The sequence below is a fragment of the Dromaius novaehollandiae genome, chromosome 27 (genome assembly GCF_036370855.1).
Source record: "Dromaius novaehollandiae isolate bDroNov1 chromosome 27, bDroNov1.hap1, whole genome shotgun sequence".
Lineage (NCBI taxonomy): Eukaryota > Metazoa > Chordata > Aves > Casuariiformes > Dromaiidae > Dromaius > Dromaius novaehollandiae.
Genome location: NC_088124.1, coordinates 7868119 through 7893453, shown reverse-complemented (window position 1 = coordinate 7893453; position 25335 = coordinate 7868119). Strand labels below are relative to the sequence as shown.

Sequence of the window (25335 nt, the reverse complement as noted above, 5' to 3'; positions counted from 1 at the left end):
GCAAATGACCAGAAATCTCAAGACAAATAAAAACAAAACAAAACAAGCAAAACAGTGGAAAGAATCAGATCCTTCAAAAAGAAGACTGAAATAGTCTAAAAGACAGGTGAGAAAGTTTAGTAGCAATGATACGGCAGATTAGAAAGTGCTTCATAGGGCATTTAAGCTACTTACAATGAGAGAGACTTCGCATGAAAGGTAAATGCCATGAGACTAGTAAAAGGAACAATATTTACCAGTGTTTCTGACAGCTCTTCAAGTTGCATTTCTTTGTCACACTTTAATTTAGTCATCTCTTCTACAGCACATGCAATGTAAAATATATTAAGCAGAAATAATTTTATATATTTACCAGACAGTATAAAGCATTTGTCCCTTTGCAGTACCCAATTTGCAAGACTCGTTGGATTAAATTCAGAAATCTTAAAGCTAAATTTTAATTTAAATTATGACTTAATTTAAATGCAGAGTTGAAAAAGTTATTCAGAAAGACATTAGTGAACACTTATCTGAAGAGAAGGTAACCGTTCATCTTAAATAAAATTCAGAGCCTATTACATTTTCCACAAATATGGTTTCAAATAAATTGTGGACTGTAAGAATATTTACAAAGGACTAGTCTCAGAGTATTCATGCATATGCATTTTTCCAGAAAAAGTTGGACTACTGAAGATATTTGTATGGATATGCTGAAAAAGAAACCTATTTATTAGGAAGTAAATCTGAAATGTGAAAAACACCAGTAATGTAAATGTGCACATAGAAAACACAAGTACTGGACCCCAGACTCATTTTTCCTCTAGAAGTATCACAGGTCTCATCTCATCTTGTTCCAGAGAAGCAACGGCAGTAACTTCTGAGCAGTTTTACCTTTAAATGCTGTCAATACATACAAGGACATCAAACCATATTTCTCATCTATCATCTAGGGACTACAGATATTTAGAGACATCTGCTGGACTGAGATAACAGTGCTAAAGGTAGATCTTTTGATTTTGGGGCTGAGTGCATATCTAGAAATCATAGGACAGCAAAACAATATTTAAAGCAATGAAAGACCTGACAGCAGATCCTGAAAGAGGCCCTGTGTCTCCTGGAGTAATTGACACACAAACATCAGAACGAACAATTTTTTTTCATTGAGCATAGGCTGGACAAATTCTGAAGATGTTAATATGTTAATCTAAGAGTAATAAAAAAAATCTGAGTCTGAATGACATCTTTTTGATGTAATACAGAGGGGAAAAAAGAAAAAGTGACTAAGATCACCATTTTTCTATTCAACTGATTTTGGAAATAGTTTCAGTACAATTCGGAGATGCTCTGTTAAAAATTAAAAAAAGAATCACTCAGAAGTTAGTATTATACTCAGTATCAGAGAACCATAAGCTACAACACAAGATACTAAAAATGGGTACTACACAAGGACGGTCTATTTTCAGAAAACAGCAAAAAACATTTATCTTTATCTAGTTCATTTGCTTTTTTCCTACAGTCTTACCTAGTTCAGCAGACTTCTTTTTGAGCTCCAAGGTAAGCAGTTTTGACTCATCTTCATATTTCTTCAATCTAAGAAAATCATTATATATTTTTTTCCTGTATGGTACACAGCACTAGATTTGAAAGTTTAAGGACAAAGTCCTACCACAGCATTTTAAATACATCTGCCTTTCAACAAGCAGATGATATAACCACCTGCAACAAGTATCAAAATCCACTATTACAACTCCTGAACAGCAGACATAAAAATAATCTAATATATACATATATCTACATAGGTCTTAAAAAATAGGATTATGAAAATCAGGGATCAAAAATTTACTTTCTCATAAACCAGTACCAACCAGGATAACAACAACAAAAAAAATAAATTATCTGAATTTAGACCAGTTTGCCAAAAAAACCAAATTTCAGCTTAATATCCTTCCGCTCTTGGATTTGTCATGACCTGCATCTACTTAGAAGACATCTTAATGCAAGATACCCCAAAACACTGTTTCTTGAAAAACTCTGATAACTTATTAAAAATACACTGTTCTTTTCCTGTACTTAGAAGGGTTGATTTTAGTCGCTATCAGGTTCTTTGACAAATACATAATTTTTTAAATTTTGGAAGACCTGAAATAATAATAGGCATTGATATTAAACAATACTATTATTAGGTAAGGAAGATCATCATCCTAACTGGGTTTTTTTTTTCATTTAAGAAGGACATGCAAGTACCAAATGAGATTACTTACCTAAGAGTTGCACCTACACATAGTCAAAATGCATAACCATCTTGAAGTGCTAATCATTCAATAAGCAGACAGATGAAGGATTAAAAAAGAAGGATGGTTATATATTCTTTACATAGAAAGAACTTGGGTACTATAGTTATTACTGGTTATTAAAAAAAAAAAGTTACACCAGATCACACAGGAAATTTAAGTTTTATTCCCAGAGTGCAGTAATCTAGCATTTTATCCATAAAATCACTCTACGAATGTAAACTGTTTACCTATTTTGTTCTTTTTCCAGCAAACTTTTGAAATTGGAAATAGAAGTTTCAAATTCATCTACCATGGAGGCATGCAAAGCTTTAGCTTCTTTACATTCTTCCATCTGTGCTTCTTTTTCTCCAGTGACCTGAATTAATGCTTTCACTGCAGTCTGCAATTCAGTTTCTAAGCTCTTCTGAATAGTCTACAAAATAATTTTATAATTTCAATACACGTATTGTAACAACCCCTACAATTAAGGTTTCATATCTGAAGTATCAATAATTATTCAATTACTCATGTAATCTACTTATACCGGAAAATTATAAACAAGCTCTACCTCTGTTTTTTGCAATGAAACTTTAGCTTCTTCCAGTTCTGCCCTCAAACGATCCTGATTGATCTGGGATTCCTTTAACATTTCCCCTTCATGTCCTAAGCAGAAAGATATACGCTTACATTTAAGAAAAATAACTTGTTTACTAAAAGTACTTGCATTTCTCTTTTACAGATAAATACATTTCTACAACTTACTAAAGCTACATAATGTGCTTATCTAAATTGTTAAAGAAAAAAACTACAAGGTGCTTTTTCAACTTATTAAATAACAATAATTGAAATGTAAAACAACATATATTTATGAAATTTAATGAAATGCAGCCACTCATATGTATGCCGCATAAAAATGATACTGACACCTTCCTTCCCACTCCCCAGTCATTTTTAGTTATTCGTCTGTATGATGAACTGATGCTGAAATTTGCTTCAGCTCTAAAGAACAAAGATACTTAAATTGTATACTACAAATATTCTGTGCCTAATATAAATGACTTTAAAAGCACTGAAAAGCTAGTGCTGAAAAATAAGTGTCCTCAGTGATACCTATGTTTGCAAAGATGAAGGAGTTATTTTCTCTTTGCAATCTCCAAAAGCTTTGATTACTTGCCTCAGCCCAAGAACAGAAGAACCCTTCAAAAATAGTTACGCTTCCAGTCCCAGTCACCCCTTTGCTTTCTCTTAATAGGATTCTATTTAAAAGCTGCAATGCTTTGGGGGGGGGGGGGGGGTTTGGTGAAGATGTGAAAATATGTCTTGCTGAATGCAGAACAATGCTACTATTTATGGACTACTGAACAGCTATCAGATGTTGAAGTCCCTTCACTAATTTGATGTGAAATGATTCAATCCAGCAACTAAAAACAATACTATATCTAAAATCTTACTGTTTTTATTACACCAGTCCAACTGAAAAGGAACAATTCCGATAATATGGGCATTGTTATACAGTATATGGGCATTGTTATAGAGTGCCCTGGTAAAAGTTATTCCTGTTATGGAAAAGGAAGGACGGAGTATACGGCAGCTTTATAGTGGTATAACTATGTTCACACCAGGTTTATTGACAAGCAATATGAGCAAAAGAAAATCCCTCATCATGAAACTGTCATGTCAGTATGAAAACAGACTGTAGCCTAAGCCCTAAGAGAAAAAACATTGATATGAAATAAGGGCCTATATTTTTATATATAAGCAGATTACACTAAAAAAAACAGATCTTACATCCCCAACTTCTGATCCAAACAAGAAACTGACCTACAAGGCCCCAAAGTTCTGCTGCTGAGTAGTAACAAGTTAGCATTATCACAATTCTGTTTCCTGTACTTCTATAACCAATAGTATCTTAATATAGTAGAGATGATTCTTACTTGTTGTTTCTTCTAAGTCAGCAATCTTACTTTTTGATTCCTGCAATTGAGTTTTGATATCTCTTATTACATCATCTTTTTCACCATTCTGTATGGTCAAAACTGAAATCTAACAAAAGTAAAGAAATATTATAATGAAGTCTAGAAAAGATGACAGATTTGTATCTTCATTTGTTCATTATGTATGATTAGCATTCATGCTGGTATCATTCAATGTAAATAAGGTGGTCTTAGCCAAATATCGGTCATGTTACTCTTTAGATACAAAAGCTCTTCAGTTCAAAATCAGAACATGAGTTCCAACAGATTAAAGATGCTGGAACATAACTAAAGTTAGCAGACTCAAACTCTGAAATGCAGTTCCAGCTGTTATTTCTTCCATAGTTACTGATGCTCTGAAACACTCCTTGCCTCTTTGCAATGTCACACCCATCTTTGGACAAACCAACAATTCTTGACCTTCGCAGGTAGAGAGAGACACAGACGGAGGCCCTGCTTATAAATTAACAACTCTTTTCATATTTAATTTCTTCTACTCACTCAGTCTTCCATCATGGCTATCTCATCATCACTGCCAAAAACCTATTCCAACCTCAGATTCAAAACCTCTCTTATCAGCCCATGGTCCAACACAATCCTTCCTCCCACATATAAAGTGGTGTTTTTTTGGTTTTTTTTTTTTTTTAAACACTGTAAGGGCTGATGACCGCTTTGCTAATTTCATGCTTCTGCACAAGTCATTTTTATACAAGCAAGCTTATGTATAAAGCACAGAATAAGGATTCAGTATTTACATGGTGTTTTTAAATCCTGTCACTGAGATATCCCTCTTTAGGATATAGCAGCCTACTTCATATTTTATTCCAAATAACATATGAGGGCCACACAATTAAAGAGCCATTTGCAATGTTAACTACCATCCTTCCAAAACAGAAATATTTTACAACTAACAAAGCACTTTTTAAATAATTGTTTTCTTTTGATGCATCAGCAAGTCATGAAAGCAAGAGTTCAAATATTAGTTTAAGAATCTGCAAGACTTGTTTCAAGAATTAAAACAAACCTGTTTTTCCTTCATATTGACTTCCAGTTTGTGTTCTTTTTCAAACTTGTCCACTTTTTCTGCTTCTTCTTTTACTTTCGAGATACAGGAATGTCAATAGTTAATTTACTAACTAAAATATACTTCAAGTTAAATGCAATTTCTATTTTAAGATTATTTATAATCGTACAGCTGTACAAATGATTTCCTAAAAATTCATTGTTGAGGTCATGTTTGAAATTGTTACCTCATCAGACAAAATATTTTTGCACCAACTTTCCACAGAATTAGTCCATTACTGCATGTATTACTTGATAGATTGTTTTAGGAAATTGAGATGCATGTGCAGAAATGAAACATACACTTCATAGCATAGATAAATACTGAATTAAAATTTCTGCAGCAATACACTAGTGCATTATCAGTTTAATAAAACAGCTACATAAAATAAGCAGAGATCTATAGACTGTATTTCATAGACAAAACTAAAAGTTTTAGTGACAATTAGGAAAATAAGGTTCCAAGACTGACCCAAGAACATCAGGGGAAAAATAATAAAATGGTCCAGTCCTTTAATGGCAGGCAGCCAGGGGTGCACCCTCATTAAATTAGTTATGCTACTAATGGCACAATTCATCGGATATAAAACTTAAATCAGAAATACAAAACTTTCTATGAGGAAACCTGAGTCATTGCAGTGAATTTACCTTTCCTAGGAAATGTGAGACCCCCATCACAAATGAAGGGGAACTGAGGTATTGTAAAGCCTGACACAAAAAAATGACAACATTCAAGAAATTTTGTAACTTATTTTAATAGGATTAAGATTCAGGTAAGATATATGAGACAAGAGACTCCCTTATTAAAGTACCTCCCTTTTCAAAGTGATTGAATTCAGCTGACCATATTCAGCAACTGTTCTTTTAAAACAAACAGCAATAAAGGGCATTTGCCACTTTATTACCATGCAATGATGTTCCAGGACACAGTCCACAAAACAAGTGATCACAGTGCTAACAGTGCACCGTTCTAGTACACCCTATCCTTCTGGCTCGAAACTGCATGCAATAAAATACGCGAAGTACAAAATTGTCACATCTGCAGCATGAATAGAGTAAGCAGGACTCTCACATTTGAAGCACATCTCCAGTCTGGTGTTCTCTGCTTGCACACGAAGTTCTTCAAATGCCATTATCATTCTCTAAAAGTAATATTCAATACATACATAAAACTAAGTACTTTCTATAACAAAGAATGATGTTTATGGTTTGAAGACAAACCATATTACAAGCGCCTATTCATATTTACAAGAATTTTTTAAACTAAATTCAGAGTTTAAACACATATTTTGAATGAAAATATGATAATTATTAGAAGATGGAAGTGTAAAAAGTTCTACACTCAGGATGTAAATGATTTCAGGGATAAGATATTTTTACTAGTCCATGTTCATAGATCCCTAGCACAATGGAGGAGCTGCTGTGCATTTCCTAGCTGCCTAGCTACTACAACACTCTATAATGTTTAACTGTTATACTGCGTGCTCTCTGATTCAGCTTAGTATCAAATTCATCACACTCACACAAAGATGCCTCATATTTCTCAATTACAAATATACAATGGTCTCATTTTCCACAGTGGAATAACTAATAACAAAAATATAATAGATGAATGTATTTTGCAAGATTACAGTTGTTTCATGAATTAAAAAGGAAAAAAAAATCCTCTTCAAGTCAAGGAAGCAAATTAAAGATTTAATATTCACATCTTACACTTCTTATTCCACACATAATCACCAGTTTCCATCATTTTGTTTTTGCTGCATCATACTCAAAACTGAAATTAATTTTCTTTGTTCATCTTTATGCAAGTAAACTGCACTTCTCATTAAAGAAAAGCATCCAATAGAACAACCGTAATACATCTGATCCCCGTCATAAAAAAATCTGTGTGCCTGAATTTCACCTAAGACTATTTGTAGATTTGAGTCACTATTTGTAGATTTGAGTCTAAGTCCAAAGGTACAGTTCTCCAAAATGCTGTCTAATCCCCAAATGCCCAATTTCCCATGACTTCTAAAGCTCTATTTCTGCAAATGCCACAAATGTTTCAATCCTGCCAAGGCTTAATCATCTGTATTATACATACATATATACATACGTGTTTATTTACTTGTGTATATACATTTACATATGTGTATATATTACACATTATATTTATTTACAAATTATACAAACAGGGGTCTGCAGAAAAAACAGCGGGACTGACTTGATTCTGGTTCAGAGAAGACAGCTGAGTACATTATTTTGCTACAATGCGAGACCTGCATTGTTTCCTCCTCCGCCTGAACAGTGTCAATACTCAGTTCCCACCTTCCAGGAAAATGCCCCAATGAATCCCCCTCAACTCTCTTGCTGAAGCTGCCTCAAAATGCAGAAAAGACTTTAAGGACAAGAACATGGGCACAAACTGAAATACGAGAAATTCCATTGAAACACTATAAAAAAAATAAAACACTTTTTTACTGTAAGGGTGATTGAACACAGGAACAGGTTGCCCAGAGAGGCTACCAAACTTGGAAATATTCCATCCTTGGAGATATTCAAAACCTGACCTGACACAGTCCTGAGCAACCTGCTCTACCTGACCCTGCAGAGGGCTGGACTGTATGATCTCCAGAGGTCCCTGCCAAACTCAGCTATTCTGTGAAATCAGTAGATGAGTGAAAAGGAGTACAAAAAGAAGACAGACAGCAGTTACGGAAGTCACCTAAGACTAAGTAGATCTACATACTCCTAAGGATTGTTAATGCATTTTATCCAATAAATGTGTTGCATACAATACAAAAACAATACTTTAACACAGACTGAAAAAATCAGAGTTCCAGCATCCCAAATGAGGGGTCGAATCACTTTATCAGATAATGTTCTTCGTATGACTAATTATCTCAACATATGCATATAACTCAGATCACATGCTGAGTTTTAACAAGCTACATCACTTACTTCAATGTTGTTATTAAGTTCCACATATAGTTGTCTTGTTTCTTCTCTTTCATGTTCATCTATCAAAATAAGAAGGTATATAAAGTTTTCCTTTTGAAAAAAACTTCAGCTGTCCAAACCATTCTGCTTAAACACCATAATGAATTAAAAAATTATATACTCTTTTCTTATTTTAGCAAGTCAGTGTGAATATACAGTGTGCCAAAAGTTATACAATCCAAAGAAAACGTATTTTCCATTGAAATTTTAAGCAAGTTCAGCTTTTATAACTTCCTTCCCAATCTCACTTTTTCCAGAAGGAATGTAAATCTGTATCAATTTATATAAATATCAATTTTAACAGTGTTAATGATGTTGAATAATACTGTATAAAAAATAACACTGACTTTGAAAAGCTGTAATATAAGCTTCAGTATTGAGTTTCTTCACATCAGCAGACACCCATGACCACAGAACTATCACTGTAGAACTGTTACCATGATACTCTATCTCCATCTTTTTCTTTTAACAATTTCAGTTTCATAATTAATGCTATTATTATTCCTCAAGAAAATAATTCAGAATTCAGAATGTAACAGTCAGAAACAGTTAACCAAGAAGTACAGTAAATCTATATATAGGTGTCTGCATGAAGCAAAGCAAAAGAAGAAAAAAAAAAAGCAGACACTTCCAAGATATCTAAGATGAAGTTGGTATAAGATTTTAAAGATTAAAATAACAATTCTGATACTGATACAGATTAAAATCCCAAGTCAAGAATATATTTTAAAACTTCAAAAATTAAAGTTTCATTTACTCTTCCAGCTTTCTGGGGTTGGCCAATTTAGTGTAAAGAATGCTAGCTGCTAATTGTGTCTCAGGCTTTGTTCCTCCCCCCTCACCCCCTGGAACCGAACTGCTCCAGACATGATAATGCTGTTTCCTCTAGTCTGTTAAAGAAGGAGCTGGAAAAGGTAACTGGAGTAGATTCAGCTGCCTAAACACAGGCATGAAAGTGCCATCTGATATGACCCAAGATATCCAAGGTACCTGGATGGACTGACAAATCTGACAGGACTTAAAGATCTGTGCTCTTCTGGAGTTGTTTTGCTAGTGGCTAAACCAATATTGCTCACAGTACCTAAACCCGTTTCGGAGTTTAGGCAACTAAATTCCCCCAGCCATATAACCTTTTAGCAAACAATCATACTGACTTCAGAAAACCTTTGAATTTAGCACTACAAAACACACAGATACTTGACCTCTGGTTTCACATCTAAACTTCATTCTGATGCACTGAATGTGTCAGTTTATCCCAGCTAGAAAATAACTCAGAACAGAATGACAGCTTTTTCCTTTATGAATTTATAGAAAGCTAGAAGTACTTTGATAAATCAAAATTTAAATAGCATGTACATTTTGTGGACTTCTCTGTGAAATGAGTACAGGTCTCCTTGAGCAGATTACACATATGCCTTGAAGCACTGTTTCTGAAAGAAGGGAAAAATACCTTAATATGTTGTCACAGGAATGCACAGTACTTTGCATACATAAAATAGTCACAATGCAAAAGCTTGACGAACTTCACAATTTAATATCTATTTTTGACTGCCCATATTAACAGTTCTTAGCAAGAAACCTTTCTTTTTACAAAAGTATATTTAACTGTATTACTTACTCTTTTAAAAGATCTTTATTTTCACATATCTCATCTTCAAGTTTTAAACTCAGCTTTTCGTTTTCAAACTGGTTTTACGGAGGACAAGTACAAAAAAATACAGTTATTGAAAAATATACCAACAATATACTTTCATCTTTGAAGTCTCACATTAAAATACGTTTTTCTGCACCAGAAGATAGAAATCCGTTTTATTTGAAATGACACGCTGAGCAACTTTTGTTATAGTTTGCTTGAAGATAATAAAATAATAATAATTTACCAGCAACTGAAATACTTAAGGTGTGTTATCCATATGTACATTCATGTACTGTGAGGGTGTATGTGCGCACACGCACACACGTGCGCCCTTCTCAGAATAAACATCTTCTCAAGGCAAAAGTCAAACAGTCGAAGACTCAGGTTACCAAAGCCAATGCAAACAGAAAACAAGGAAAAGGGTTGATAAATTGCTTACTATGTATGTTCCACTAACAAAGATCCCCATCACTACCAGCTTGATAAGAAACTGGGATAAAGCAGAGTGTACTACTTCCTATATATGTGGGGTGTGGAAGTATGCAGGAGCTTACTTTAAGGTACCAGGAGGACAAAAGCTTATGCAGTCTTGAGTAGGTCTATGCCTCTCCACAGTATGATGTGCATAATAATAATTCAAAGATGGAATTGCACATTGTTAGCAAGAGGAAAAACATTCTAAATAACAAAAAAGGTAAAGATTTTCCTTTAAAAACTGTAGAACCATAGGTCATTAAAGAAGCTAACTGGCTAGGTATCAAAGTCCTCACACAAACAGCTTAAAATGCCTTCTTCAAGTTCTACAGCATTCTTTAATATTTAATTGCATGAATAATATGTTCAAACTAATTCAGGAAGATCTTTCTCTTAAATTTAGGTATTCAACACATATAGCACAATACTGGCCTGCAATTCTTGAATGGCTTTACGCTGTGCTTCAATAACCTTTCTATTTTCTTGCAATTTTCTCTCTTTCTGCTTCAGTTCTGATTCTACAGTTACCTTCCATCGCTTGATCTTCTCAGCCTCTTTGTAGAGTTTTGAATACAATTCATTCATTGTTTCTACACTCTATTGAAAATTCAGAATTTAATCTCAAATGCTATTTAATTAACATTTTAAATATACATTTATCTCAGAAACATCAAAGGAAGTTTAGTATTTTTTCCCCACAGATGGCGACACAAGCTTCTATATTACCAAGAAACAAATTTAATCTTCATGCATCCACTGTGCATGTATCAACAGACATTACAGAATAAGCAAGGGACACAAATACAATGCAAATGAGTGAAAAATACCCCACTGGATAGCCTGAAAGTCACGCGTAACTGCAATCCACCAGTTTTTGCTAGTATTATCAATGGGGCCAAGATTCCTTCTGCTAGGCTTTTCGCACCACATCCTGCTCCTCATTCTGACAGATACTGCTGGCTTAAGGGAAAGAGTCAGGCTTCAGAGATCACGTCCAAATCTTCCTATGATGTGTTTCTGCAGTCAACTCGCACACAAAGAAAGGGGGGCAGGGGGGAGCCAACCTTGTGCTCTTGAAACATCCTTAAAGCACCGTACAAGCAGTGCTTGCTCAGTGGCTTTAAAAAGTTAAAAGTAGAATGGCAGGCCACAAAGCAGTTCTGCCGTAAGTTTTAGGTACGATGTCACCTAATGCTATCCTTTTTTACAGCTGCATCATGATATTATTACAATCATGACTGTATTTTAATAGCTGCTAGGGGTAAAAGAAGTTCAGTCCTCAGGGACATGAAACCATTAAGAGGACAGCAAGAAATACATTCAATTTTATTGCACAGACAGTTACTGCTAATAATTAGCTTTACTGAGAGTTACAACAAAGCAGAACACTTTCAGTAAAAAGGCCAAGAGAAAAAAACAAATGCTTGGGGAAGACACTCCGCTAAATTCATCGATTTATATATACAGTAATGTCAGAAAAGACAAGTGGAATAATTTTCCTAAGGCTTCTCTGGCTTTAACCCTTTTGCCTTTCAACAGGTTTTTTTAGAACCAGGTTCACAAAGATATTTAAACTCCTAAATCTTATTCTAATTAATCTTCAAACTCCTAGGCTCCCCAGGCACTTAAAAAACAAACAAACAAAAAAACACAAACAACCCGCCCCCACACACTTGAAATTTGCCTTAATATCTAAAGGTTACCTCCAGGCACGTTCACTGAATTTTAAGTACCTTCTCTAAATGGTACAGCTTTAAACAGGAGATACAAAAAATGATTCTTCCCTTTCCTCTAGCCCAAACTATCCATGGGATGGTGCTTATGGAACCATTTTGGGAACAGATTAAGTATTAGGAGGCCCCAAGAAATTAGATATGCAAAGCGTATACTTAGCTGACCTCTTCATCTATCTCAGACCAAAGTTTTACTTGCTGTGAAATCGCATCTGGAATATGGAGAGATTTCGATAAGTCTCTTTTGAGAACAAACAAACAAACAAGTGCAACCATATTTAACAGAGTAACAGGCATGACATTGTGAAATCAGTCATGAAAAATGTACATGATAGAAAAAAAAAAAATATATATATATAGTGCAAGATTAATGCTCATTTTAGGCTTACCTGAATCAGTGATTTCACCATGGTTCGGTGTACTTGTCATTACAAAGGGCAAATTAAAATCATCACCTGGACATTTGTTAAAACCCTGGACAAATTTAAAAATTAGTTTCTTATGGGTAAATTTGAAAAGCAGGATTACAAATCCCAGAAAAAAAAATTTACAGCTAAAGTGTAAATAGAACTTTTCATTAATAGATCAGCTACATACTATTTTAAAAGCCCAAGTTTTGGAACTCTCCTGCCTGCTTCTGAACTCACTGTGGCTTTTAGAACTGTCTGACCTTTGTAGTTTGCCTTATACAATACTCTGTGACTAAAAAAGTGGATGTTTTTCATTACAGTTATGAACTTATTGGCTATTACATGCCTGTTCACAGTTGCACGGTAAAGGACTCAATAAGCCAAGATTTTTTAAGTCCAGTATTAACATGTTTATCTTTTTTCCCCAATAATATTTTCTAAAACTGATCTGATAAAGTTTTAGCATGAGAATTTCATTTTACAAGGTGTTCTAAAAAAGTCACAGAAGTTTGTCTTGTATACAGCATAATCACCTCCTGTCAGAAAGTCATTTCTTAATCTAAACATATTCAAAAGGGAACCTCAACATGAAAAAAAAGCACTTGTTGAATTCAGATAATTTGGTGCCTAGTGACAGAACACTTTCACTCTACATTTGATTGTGGTGGGAACAATAAATCCAAGTGAGTCACAACAAGAAGTTGTGTCCTTCCCAACTTATTGTTTTCAATTACCCACATCAAACATCTAGTTATGTGTCGTTGGTAGTGAACAGTTAAAATACATAGCAAACAGCCGAGAAGATGTCTTTTGGGCTGTGACAGAAATAAAGTAAAAATATCGGAAATCAAAATTGAAAATGCTCGCCCCCCGCCAATCTTGGCAGTTTGCAGCAAAACGCTGTCATGCGGCCCAGGGCTTCAGCTGGGCGCTCGCCCCGCGCCACCGCGGCGCCCCGCGGCCGAGCCGGGCCACCGCCTCAGGAGCGGCGCAGCGCGCGGGGGGCGGCTGCGCCCTTTACCTGACCGAGCCCCGCGACCCGAGCGCTGGCCTGCGGCTTGACTGCAGACACCTGGCCACCGCTCAGACGCGGCGGCACGAACAACTTAAATGGCTTTTCCTTTTCCATAGCCTCGGAGGAGAGGGCGGACCGCCGAGGCGGCGCCTCAGGACAAGTACGTGCACACCCGGCTCGCCGCCCGCTGAGGGAGAGCGAAAAGGCGGGAAGCGGCGGCGCGGCAATAACGGCCGCCGGGACGCCGCTGTACGTTTACTGCGTGGCGGGGGGCAAGGCTCGGCGCCGCCTTAGTGCAGGTCCCAGATCTCGCAGAGCAGGGAGGTCAGTCGGGGGTCCTTGGTCCGCCACGTTACCAGCACCTCCGCGTGGGTGTGGTTGAGAGTGCGCAGTTCCGTGAGGCGTCCGATGAGGCGGGCGAAGTGCTGCGGGTCCTCGGGGTGGTGGATCTTCGAGTACTTGTAGAGGATGCCCAGGAGCGGCTCCTGCAGCTCCTCCACGTGCCGCTTGTTCCTCAGGAGCGGCCGGTCTGCGGGAGCGCGGCGGGAGAGGGCGGTTAGCGGGAGCGCGCGGCGCCACCCCGCCCGAAGGAGCGGCGGCGGCCCGCGGCGCGGGGGTTAAAATGGATTAAAAGGACGGTAGTAAGGAACAGCAACTCGTCGCGCAGTTTTACCTGAAAAAAACACCGTTGTTGCCACAAGCAGGGCATATTCTGTCTCGGTCACTTTAAGTTCTCCCATGCTTCTGTAGAAGTAAAACAGCGCAGTAATAAACTCCTCGGTTATACCTTGGAAATGAAATGAAATGATATTTCAGTACAGAAAAAGATAATGCTATTATGAGTCATCTTTGTCCTAATCTTTTAAAGTTCCAGGCTATTCCATCTCATGAAAGGGTTAATAAGCTTAATGAAAACAATTTTAATGCCTATTGCAGTTGTGCTGTGCAGCTCTTGATATAGCTCAAGACTTTCTTATCTTGAGATATAAGGAAAGGCAAAAGGCACATCTTCTTTCCATGAAGAAATAGTGCCTGAGTGGTGGCAGACCAGCTCAGAGCGGAAGGGAGGAGAGGAGGCACGGGCCTCACCGACAGTATGGCTCAGTGTGGTGGAGCGCATGGCCAGCGAGGTCACAGATTTCCAAATGTGTTGTTTCAGAGGCCTCCATTACCTGTGGTGGTAGTGGAAGTCGGCCTGTCTTCATTGTGAGACATTTCCATGGAATAAATGGCATTCTTATCCAGGTTTTGAATGTGGCAACACGTCACATGATCAGAAAATCTTCCATGACCTGCAGTAAGAAGGATGACAGTTCACAGCTAAACATAATACTACTTTAAACATTTGGCTGCATCTGCTTTGCAGGTATGTACCTGAAATTGTGTATATTTTTCTCAGTCCCATGCAGAGGGACCAGATGAATTGGAAAGAGTGCTTTTTGGCATCCAGCCACAAGTTTATTTTTTGCATTATTGTTAGTCAAAGTAATCTCTTGTGTCAAATTTAGCACAATATATGTCATTAATATACTTAATGTTATCCTTGCACCCCATAATTTGTTATGCAAACACTCAAAATTGTTGCACTTTGTTTGCAATTAATGTGAGGAAAATAGAGATCCAATTAATGTTTACTTTCTGGGGTGCTCTGTGAAAAATTGCATATGGGAGGTATGGAGACATTACTGGTATTACTGTCAGTAAAACACTGCTATGTTTGAGTAGGCAATTACTTGAGATTTGGTGAATAAAAACGAATGGAAGTTGTTTCAAAATGGCTGAATTACTGGTGTTAATCAAACTTACTTTCACTTGTTGATGATTGGCATTCACTAATTCTTTGGTTATATATCTGGGCTGAACGCAAAAACATTGCTTCAACTGTTGACCCTTTTAGCAATGCAATTTGATCTTCACTAGCTAAACTTTCAAATCCTGCAGAGAAAGATATTGTTAAGACTCGAAGCTGTGGCTGCCTTTAAGCCCCTAATATGAGTTGAGAAAATGATATTTTAATAAATATCTTTACTGGAAAGGAGGAGCTATATTTAAAAGACCTGTGTACCAAAGACTAGACTCTTGGGGTCTTTCTTGTTACTTTGCAGACCAGACAAAAAGGTTTTGTGCTGTTGGCAGTGTCCAGTGTTAGAAGATTCAGAGGAAGATTAAAAAAGACAAATTTAGGAATAAGCAAGACTCTATCGAAAATTTCTTCCTAATATGCCATTGTTACCTGATATATGTCACATGGCCTAATGCCTTATGAGTTTGTTATATTGCTTCGTGAGCATGGATATTCTCCTTATCTGTTGATATCTGATCTTTTTTTACTTGTGTTCATCTTTTGACTAAAGCATTTATAATTCAAGAGCAAAGGAATTTAATCCTGTTCTTAATCTTGATCAAAGCAGAGTATGAAACAAAACTTTAAGAAAACAAAGAACTCATCCATCCTCTCAGACCTGTTCCATAGTAGTGCTACCACTGCTACTAAGTTACATGAAATGTCTGCTCTAGACATGTCAATTGACTTTTGTCAGTGAGTTTTACAACTTGCAGTAATAAACAAATTATCAGCTTCCCCATCAAATGTTATTTTGTCAACGTTACATTGAAATGCAATGGATTTAATTGCATGCTCCCTTGTTCTTGTATTATAGGAAAATACGAGTAGGAGCAGCTGATACATCCCTCCTGTTCTGCCTTTTCTTTGAAGGTACATCTATTTTATCTTTGATGACTATAATAAATTGCAAACTGATTTGGATTTCAGAGTATGTCTTAAAACAATAATTTGCTCAAGATAGTATTTTGAAGTAGATATACTTTTCAGAAAATGTCTCTATTCCGTGTCAGACATGGAAAAGAAATCTAATTATAGTAAAAGTTTGGAGACAGTCCAAATTTGTCCTCATAAAAGAGAATGTAGGGAACTACTAGCAAGTACTGGCAAATGGTAATCCTGATCATTAGTGTTTGAAGATGAGATAATCAGTTGAGTAAGAATTTTCTTAAAGCTTATATTTTTTTCAGATGCATGCCACCAATATGGTATCTGCCTCTTAAAATAATGTGTCAGACTTATAGCGTAACATTTTCTGAAAGAAGGAACTCACCTGGGAGTCTTTTTGTGAAATCCACTAACACTTGTACGTGAACAACTGCTGTCTCAGAGAGACGCAGAAAGCTTTCCTCTGGACTTGCAGTTTCTTGTAGCTGCATGAAAGAGTGTTTAGACTTTTGATATAACCAAATACAGTGTTTAGGATAATAATAACTGAGTAAAGCAGGCTGATTGTTCTGTATACATACAAACTTCTTTGCTTCCTCAAGGGGAATTGTGTATTTTTGATGTGCTGCTACAATGTGGTCAAGAAGTTGGTGTTCTCCTGGAGTGAGTTCCATCTTCTCTGGGATCTGTTGAAAGCATAAATCAATCAAACGACAATGCGTTACAGCAAAAAGAAATGATAGAAGATATTTCAAATAGAAAAATATCCCACTTTTCCAGGTCTTGTTGTAGATGATACGTGCTTACTATTCAGTCCCTCATCTTCTAGTTTTATGTTGCAAAGGAAACTGCTCTTCTGTTTGAAATTTTTCCTGAGTCGCTTTGACTTGCACTGTACTTCAGTCAGCAAACCTGTGAGGCATAGAAGTGTGTATCAATGCATGTATTTTCAAATTAATTACCTGATCACTTGTATTATTATAGATAACATAAGTCTTGCATTGCAGGAGCTGTAACCTGTAAGGAACTCTGTTTCCTAGAGAATATGGCAAAACGCTATTCATTAGGTGAGTTTATGTTCAGTATCCATCAGACCTGAGTGTTTGCGGTCTTCTCATGTTATTTTGCTTGTGGCTCTTTGACATGTAAGGACGAGAATGAGAATTGTTCATGAAAAAATACTACGCAGATTTTTTTTTTCAAACATGAAAGTGCATCTGATATGCTTATGGCTGCCCTGTCAAGGTTCAGGATATTTATCTTGGTAGTAATTGTATCTCTTGGTAGTAATTTCTTTTGTGTGTGTGTGTGTACGTATGTATGTGTAAGCTCTTTCAACAGCAGTCTTCATAACTTCAGGAGAGAGTTTCCAAATACTGATGGTTTCCGCAGTTGGTGATGCTGCAGGTCCTGCAGACTCCAAAATTAAATTTTCCTACAGCAAAATGAAATTTAGACCAATACCCTTTAGTTTTAACGAGGAGAAGGGATAGTTTTTGAGAAAGAATTTGTCAGAGTTTATTATAGTAGCCAGCAGAGAAGGAGTACTTACATTCTGCTAGCATCCCCACAGCCTTACACTTCTTCAGGCGACATTCCTGACACTTTCTTCGCATGTACATGTCCATTTCACAGTGACCACCATTCTTGCATCGATACACTGCATTTTTAGTGATGCTACGTCGAAAGAAGCCTACAGACAAGAATCAGGTTATGACTGAGGAAATCTAAGGACCTTTATCTCACAGTGATCTAAAGAACTAAAGCTTAGGGTTTTTCTCACAATTAAAACATGACCTTGATTTTCAATTTGGTCTTTAACAGCACAATAATAATGACTTGTTAGGACTTTCTAACTAATATTAATCACTGTTTTCCTTACCTGATCAAGACAACTCCTATATAGTAAACCAGAAGTATAGGTAATAAATAATCATTTATTTTTATTTAAATTTAATAGCGAGTAAAATTAATAACACTGAAATAACTCTATAATATTAACTGTTATGAGAAAATCAGAACCTGCTTAAACAGACACAATTCTAGTGAATAACTGATATCAATATCAGTTGTATGAAATGCTTGTGATAAATATATACTGTGAAAATATTTCTTCAAAAGATGTTATAAAAATATGAATCTGAAGTGAGCTTCTTAGAGAAAGGGTTCCTTAGATAAATTACGAACCTCTGTAGAAATGTCAACTTAAAAATTAATGAGATATATTCCTTTAAAATCACAGGTGTGAAATCTTACCATATTATGTTTAGCACTGTGGGGCAACATTCCTGGGTAAGATACAGATAAACTTATTCTCCTCTTACCTTTACAACCTTCACAGGTAAGTGCATTGTAGTGATAGCCTGAGGCCTTGTCCCCACACACAACGCAGAGCTCTTCCTGTCCCTTCATTCGCAAGGAAGAATGGTTTAATCTTGGCCTTTTTAGTCCTTGATATCCACTGTCATCAATGTGGGAAGCCATGAAAGAGGGCTTGCTTAATTCACAGTTGCTGATTATATACTGCCCATCGCTGTACTGAGAGTCCAGGCTGTATGTACTGTACTGGGATTGTGAAGGTTGTGACTGTAGTACTGGAGGAGGAAATTGAACTGTGGAATACTGGCAGTAAGGAGTAGTCTGAAAATCTGTGTCTTGCAGCTGATAATTGATATGCTCTGGTAAAACATCTAGATAAAAAAGAAATTGAGATTACATAAAAAACCTGGAGAGTATCTTGATGTCAGCTACTCAAAGTTTTGTTTTTTTTTTTTTAAACATTTTATGGATTAAATATTTAAGCATAAGTATTAGAGGAACACATTTTCAATGACTCATTCTTTTTAAATGTGCTGCCTGTAATGTTCTTAAGTAAAATCTTAGGTGTGGTAAAAATGGCTTGGTAACAGTTTGGGCAATATGATGTAGATGCCACTCGATTCTTCTTAGTAATTAATTGAATATCATGTGTCAACTGAGTATATAGTTACCTTCAGATTTGTTACTGTTTTTATTTTGTTTTCCTCATTACAGAAGGATATTTTTCCCGTAAGTAAGTGAATTTGTTAATGAGTGAAATGTTTGCTACTGATACATGTCATGCATAATATTACAAAATAATCATTAAGAATCTGAGAAAGATATTTCAGAAATTCTAGAGCAGTAATATTTGCTGTGGCATGAGTCTCAAAGTCAGTATTCAGTAGGGTGAAAATCAAAGGCCTGTTTTATTTAATATTTTTCCACATGTCATCCTATATAGTTATGAAATTTGATTTTTAGCAACATGTATGTACAGAATTTTGAAGACAGTTTCTTCCTGCATTACTGATTACAGTATTTTCATTTGATTCAACCACCTTGTCAAATTTACACAGTTATACTGAAGAAAGCTCATGCAGCATGTATCGTGTTCAATTTTGTGCGTGTTCAAATCTCTGTAAAAATAAATTGAAGGGTTTTTAAAGCAGAATGAAGGTTCTTCTGTTTCTAATGGACATTAGGTCTTGCTTTTACCCATCCAAAATTAGATTACCGATTGCAATTATAGTTATGTAAGCTATAGAATAATAATCATTATCTCTTTATAATGTATCTGGAATATGGTAATAGAACCTGTAGCTTCTTCATGCAAATCAAAGGGAGGGAGCTCCACTGTAATCTTTATATGAAATCATCTCTCAGCATAATCACATTGTGTGCAAAAATCTGTATAAGCATACTCTAACATATTTGAACATATTTGCAATATGGGCTTGGTAGTCAAATGTGTGACTTTCTAAGAGCTTTGAAAAGATAAATTTACTATACTGATTTTTCTTAGTATTAAAATTCTGGCTTACTCACCATAATACTGTATGGGCTCAGCAAGACAATACCCATCAGGTACTGTGACAAATGTATTCGCCATGTTCTGCTCCAAATTGTACTGTTTCATTCACTTTGGTGTATGATAGACTTTTGAGAAGGAAACCTAAAGAAATATAAATGTAAGAGAAACATCACTTGAGAAAGAATGGCTGGGTAGGATTAGCTAAGGAGCTGAAAACAGGAAATTCCAGGATTTGAAACCATTTGCATATCATAAGAAAATCAGAGGAGAGTGTCAAGTCACACAATACTTGCACTGAATTTGCAAAATGTTGGCTTGTACTACTAATAAGGATGGGGTATGGAGTCCATTTATACATCTTCAAGGTGTATTTAGAATTCTTCAGCTACTGAACTTAGTAATGTAGAACTCTTCAGCTACTGATTTTACACAGAAAAGTTTGGGGAATCAGCCTAACCTTTGGTGAATTCTCACTGGGAAGTAATTAAGAGGAGCTTCCCTGGACAGAAAAAACTTGGTTGCAGAATGAGTTAGGGCATCTGCAGAAACGTGAAATTTGTGGACTTTCTGTTTCTTCACAAAGATTGGCTTTTAGTAACTTTGCTTCATTCACTTTTTTCCAGATTTGGAGCATGTAAATATAGAGAAATAGCCTGGAAAGGCCAGCATTGCTCTTCCTCCCCATGCAAATGTTCTTTTATGCATGAAGACCTGGCTTTGCCCCACTTAGGCACTGTCTAATTTAGATTAGGTTCCACTTTTAAAAGCCCGTATTCCTTCAAGAGTTGAGAGTCTCCCCTGAAGGGCCAAAAAATCAAATCGCATGTAAGATGAGATGTATTGCCTTCTGGAGTTGCTTTTCTCTGTCCCTTGATTTTTTTGAAGGAACCTGGGCTCCTGTTTGGATGCTTTGACTGTCTGTAGTTAGCCCTACATTCACTATAAGAAAGCGTACTAAGAGCTTTCAGTGATACTGTTGGTGCAGAATAGCTATTGTACTTTGATTTCAAAACTACCTTATTGTTCAGTAATTTTCCTTTGTAGAGAGGTTCTAAAAAAGTGTGTTCTAAAAATTCTTAAAAGAGAGGTTTAAAAAAAGAGAAAAGAATATCTATATGGAGACTAGTGTGAGCTGGTTTTGAATTTTTATATATATATATATATGTACACATACACATATGTACAGGCAATTGAGATATTGGAGTAGCTGCTACAGTGTTAAGTAGAAAGTGCTTTCCTTGGCCCTTCTTTTTCCTCTGCACTGTGGAATGTAGGAGAGAGCCTCACTGGTTAAAAATAAGTTGTATCTGATGCCTGCAGAGTAAACACTCTGCAAGACACTTTGCCAGTGAACCATTCGTAGGCTTTCCTTGAGCAGATAGGAAGGACAAGAAAGATGAAAAAGGGAAATAAATATTTGGAAGAAATAGCAAGTCTAAGCCTTATGTATACCACAGGACTATATATATATGCCTTTTGCAGAATTAACAAGTTGGGTATAAATATCTTTGAAAGACTCGCATACTAGGCTTTGTGCAATGCCTGTACCTAACTATTACAGCTGAGAAAATGAATGTATCATTTCAGGGAGTCCGAGCTGAAGTAATACCTTGAAATATACATGTCCTTCCCCCCAGATTAGATACATCTTTGAAACTGAACACTTTCCCTTCATGTTGCCAGCAGAAGGTGAAAAGATGCAGTGAGACTGGAATGCTGCTTTTATGTTATCTCTCCTAGTAAATATTTGGTTGAAACAGAAATGACTCACTGAATCATGAGGTCCTTATCAGTAAGATCAATTTGGCCTGGGCAAAGTCTACTTTTTTTTTTCCATCAAAAATGTGCATTTGCTGAAGAAATGTGTTTCTAGATTCCAGTAGTTTCTTTAAATAGTAATAATAATAATAGAAAAGATTAGAACGTAAAATAAAATTAAAAATTAGAAGATAAAATTACACTGATCCAGTCTGTCTCACATGTAAATTGGAAGTATGAAGTGTGTATTACCAAATGGAAGGTGCTGCAGTTCGTTAGACATCCCAAAGCTTTGAATCAGGCTTTAATTAGGCAAAGTTTTCACTACTTATGTGATTGTATGAGAATGGATATGAGGATTTGGCCCTTCTTACTGATTCTTACGCTAATAAAAGTTATCAGTGTAACTCCAGAATTTCCAGCTGAGAAGGGGACTTTGCAAATTGAAGCTCTTCAATTAAGAGAATGCCGTAACAATATTAATATTAAATCCCATGTTTATTTGAGGAATGCTATACTACCTTGAAATGAGACTTAATGGTCAGAATGCCTGTGCATAGATGTTAATAGTTTCATTTCCTAACATTTGAGAATTGTTCTGATATAAAATTGCATTGGGCTTTTTAAAACAAAATTATGAAAAACAGAGTAAGATAATCTAAGGAAGGAACTGAATTCTCTAGGACAGGAAAGTTTTGTGGTTTGTAAGATTGACTACAGCAATCGTGTGTTGTAAAACCTGTGCCCCTTTGAAATATTCTGTTCTTTGTATTTGAGTCAGTCAGCAGGACAGAAGCCTCCTCCAAATTTTAGGAGTCGATGAACTTTCATGATGCTATACATGCTGATCTCCCAAGAGTTCAGTAGCCATCCCTAACCTCTCACACCTCACTAGGAGTGAACCATGACTTCAGGGACACTTCTTCAGCCCACATATACATTCATTAACCCTTTGCCATGCAACAAAGTAAATTCTGCATGCACACAAGGCTTAGCTACAGACTCTGAAGTTGGTGGACTCCTTGACAGAATGCAGCCTACATGTCCAATATGTAGTTCTGAAAACAATAACTTTGACAAATTTGAAATTGGACTAGGGGGAAGAGCTTTGGGTATTTAGGTCAATGACAGCCATGCCATTCCCAAAACATAATTAATACCTGTTTTTCTCCTGAGTACTCAAAATATAGCCGTACTTTTTTGTGTGTGCATGCTTTAGAAAGAAAACAAAAAAAGAATATCTTCCCAGAGATGATGTATAAAGGTCTTGAATAACTGAAAACAAAAGAAGCTGAAATCTTTAGTAACCTGTTTTGTAGAATCACATGCATTAACACAGTTTGGATGAAACTCTTACTCCTTTGTGAGGCAAACTGACTTGGGAGTAAATTTCATCTACGTAAAGATACATGCTGTATCCTGCTTTATCTTCTTCCCTGTTACTTCTGAGGAGCTATTCCTGCTGGGTATTTTCACATGTAAAATCTTGATCATTTGGAGACTTTTAAAAGCCTCTCAAACCTGAGAGAGGTTTTTTTTTTCCTCCCCCCCAGAGGAAGATGTGACTTAGAGTCTAAGTTGCTTAAGCAGTTCTGACAAAGTTGCTCTTTTACATGTTTAGTTTTGTCAGTGATCAGTCTTCTCAACAAATAACATTCAGTATAAAGTGAAGTATGTGTTAATTCAGGGATTTGGTTATCCATCTAATACAGAAATTTAGCAACGTTCAGTTATTAGTCCTAATGGAAAGACTTTTCAACTCATCAAAGATGGAAACAATTAAAAAAACCAAAAAGCAGTTAATTGGTGAAAGTAAGGCGTAACCACAGAACAGTTAGTCATTTAACAGAATGTACATGTTCAGACTAGAATACGTATGGTGAATCCATTTATTGTTATTTATGGCATAAGCTGTTTTTTATAATTTTTATTGCCATGAAATACTGTATCATAAAGTAAAATATCATCAACTTGTATTATCAGATTTATTACAATGCAAGGTATATTTCTTGTAGAAGATTCTCCAGGGAGCTCTTTAAAATGTCCGCACTGACAGTACTTTAACTGCTATCATAAATATTTTGACAGTTGTGTCACTGGGAAATTTTTTGTTTAAAGGGAATGTTAGGAACTCAAGCTGAAGGTCTTCAGCATTTATTTAACATACCTTGTAGCCAGCATAATGAACAAGCAGCAGCACTAGGCAGTATGTTTCTATAACAGTGCTAAACATGGTGCTTTTTTTTTTCTTCTGGAAAGCATAGCTTGATTTTTTTTAATACCTTTTTTGAAAGTATAAGTTATATATATTGTAAAATAAGAGTTTAGAGGTTCTTTGTAACTTATGGTTTTCCTGGTACCTTGGGGAAGGAAGCAAATAACTAAATTAAAGTTGACTTACTTCACTCAGTATGTCAGACGCAGGTAAATCTTAGTAATAAATCCCATCCTGAATGTGATCCAGGGCTCTTTGGTCTCAAAATCTTTCACAAAATGTGAATGAAATGGTGCCAAAATTTGGTGTTTCCACCTTACTTTCTGAAAAGAGAATTACATCCCTTCGTCCTCCAAAATGACTGTGCACCACAGAGCAGCATATGTAGTTACAGTGCTGTTGGAACAAATTCTTGGCAGCTAGGATTTTAGCTAATTTTAAAGTGTCTATTTTCTATTTTAATTTAATCAGCCATTCTAAAAGCAAACAAAAAACCAATGCCTCAGATATTTTCACATGGCAAATTGGTTTATGCCTAGAATAACACTTTGCAATCCCAAAGCATTCAGAGTAGTGAATGAAATACTTACGCTAGTTCCAGAGAGAGCCTCTTCTTCCCAGAGCAAGTCTGTTGGGATGTAGCAGTGATTCCAGCTCTGAGTCCAGCTGGAGCAAACTGGGCCTTTTCCCTATTTATCAGTTTCTTTGCATACATTAGGCTCCAGACACTCTGCAGAGCAATGCTACAGGCTCTGAGACATGAACTTCCCACACAGCCTTTCCTGGGGTCGAAGCAAGGGCAGCTGCAAGTCCACATAAATCAAATAATAACTGGGTCATCAGGGACAGAGGCCATGGGGACCCTCACGTCACTGTTTCCCAGAGTTCTCCCAGTCTGATTACTAAATATTTTGCTTTCTTGGTAGAATCTGAAATTCTCCCATTTAGATTGCTTAACATCGACATATCCGAGTGCTAACAGATAATGTTCATTGCCTGGTCAGAGAAAATATCGCAGTACTATTAGTGTGATATATCTACAGTGCATGATAATTGAATTTGGGAACATTTGGTTAGGCCAATATCTCCAAACACAAAACAGTTATCTTCTTCTGTGTATTCTAGCTCTGACATATCTGTGCTAATGCAGCATGCCCAGGATTAATGTGTACCTCCAGAACAGACAGTGACTTGTTAGCAACTTTTGTTGCCATTAATTTTGTAAAATTTCATTCTTATGAAAACTAAGAAGTTCTTTC

At 36.2% G+C, this 25335-nt stretch overlaps 2 protein-coding genes and 1 long non-coding RNA gene across 5 annotated transcripts in view; 1 reads left to right on the top strand and 2 right to left on the bottom strand.

Annotated features, from left to right (window-relative positions):
• The window catches only part of SYCP1 (synaptonemal complex protein 1), a 28538-nt gene extending 14875 nt beyond the window's left edge, over positions 1 to 13663 (bottom strand). The window contains exons 1-14 of the mRNA XM_064497963.1: positions 13547 to 13663; positions 12505 to 12589; positions 12281 to 12327; positions 10815 to 10979; positions 9891 to 9958; positions 9629 to 9702; positions 8234 to 8292; positions 6360 to 6429; positions 5250 to 5323; positions 4187 to 4295; positions 2821 to 2915; positions 2501 to 2685; positions 1502 to 1569; positions 237 to 298 (exon numbers count right to left, since the gene is read on the bottom strand). Of these exons, the coding sequence (XP_064354033.1) occupies positions 237 to 298; positions 1502 to 1569; positions 2501 to 2685; positions 2821 to 2915; positions 4187 to 4295; positions 5250 to 5323; positions 6360 to 6429; positions 8234 to 8292; positions 9629 to 9702; positions 9891 to 9958; positions 10815 to 10979; positions 12281 to 12327; positions 12505 to 12589; positions 13547 to 13654 (1269 nt within the window). The 5' untranslated portion in view covers positions 13655 to 13663. The remainder of the gene's footprint in view (positions 1 to 236; positions 299 to 1501; positions 1570 to 2500; positions 2686 to 2820; positions 2916 to 4186; positions 4296 to 5249; positions 5324 to 6359; positions 6430 to 8233; positions 8293 to 9628; positions 9703 to 9890; positions 9959 to 10814; positions 10980 to 12280; positions 12328 to 12504; positions 12590 to 13546) is intronic.
• Positions 13108 to 24856, bottom strand: LOC112990216 (bile acid receptor). Of its 3 annotated transcripts, XM_026111809.2 has the most exons (12): positions 24667 to 24856; positions 24263 to 24399; positions 20118 to 20244; positions 18596 to 18961; positions 17824 to 17964; positions 17044 to 17183; positions 16853 to 16957; positions 16657 to 16756; positions 15347 to 15475; positions 14713 to 14832; positions 14214 to 14327; positions 13108 to 14069 (listed from the first exon to the last, which is right to left on the bottom strand). In XM_026111809.2, the coding sequence occupies exons 3-12, from the start codon at positions 20206 to 20208 to the stop codon at positions 13831 to 13833; spliced, it is 1545 nt and encodes a 514-aa protein (XP_025967594.2). In that variant the 5' UTR covers positions 20209 to 20244; positions 24263 to 24399; positions 24667 to 24856; the 3' UTR covers positions 13108 to 13830. The 3 variants fall into 3 exon arrangements, with proteins under 3 accessions (XP_025967594.2, XP_064354031.1, XP_064354032.1); XM_064497961.1 differs by lacking the exon at positions 24263 to 24399; XM_064497962.1 differs by lacking the exons at positions 15347 to 15475; positions 24263 to 24399.
• LOC135323711 (uncharacterized) lies at positions 14785 to 17338 on the top strand. The gene is made up of 3 exons (XR_010385196.1): positions 14785 to 14906; positions 16201 to 16256; positions 17279 to 17338. It is a non-coding gene; the product is annotated as an uncharacterized LOC135323711 (long non-coding RNA).
• Positions 24857 to 25335: the final 479 nt, after the last annotated feature.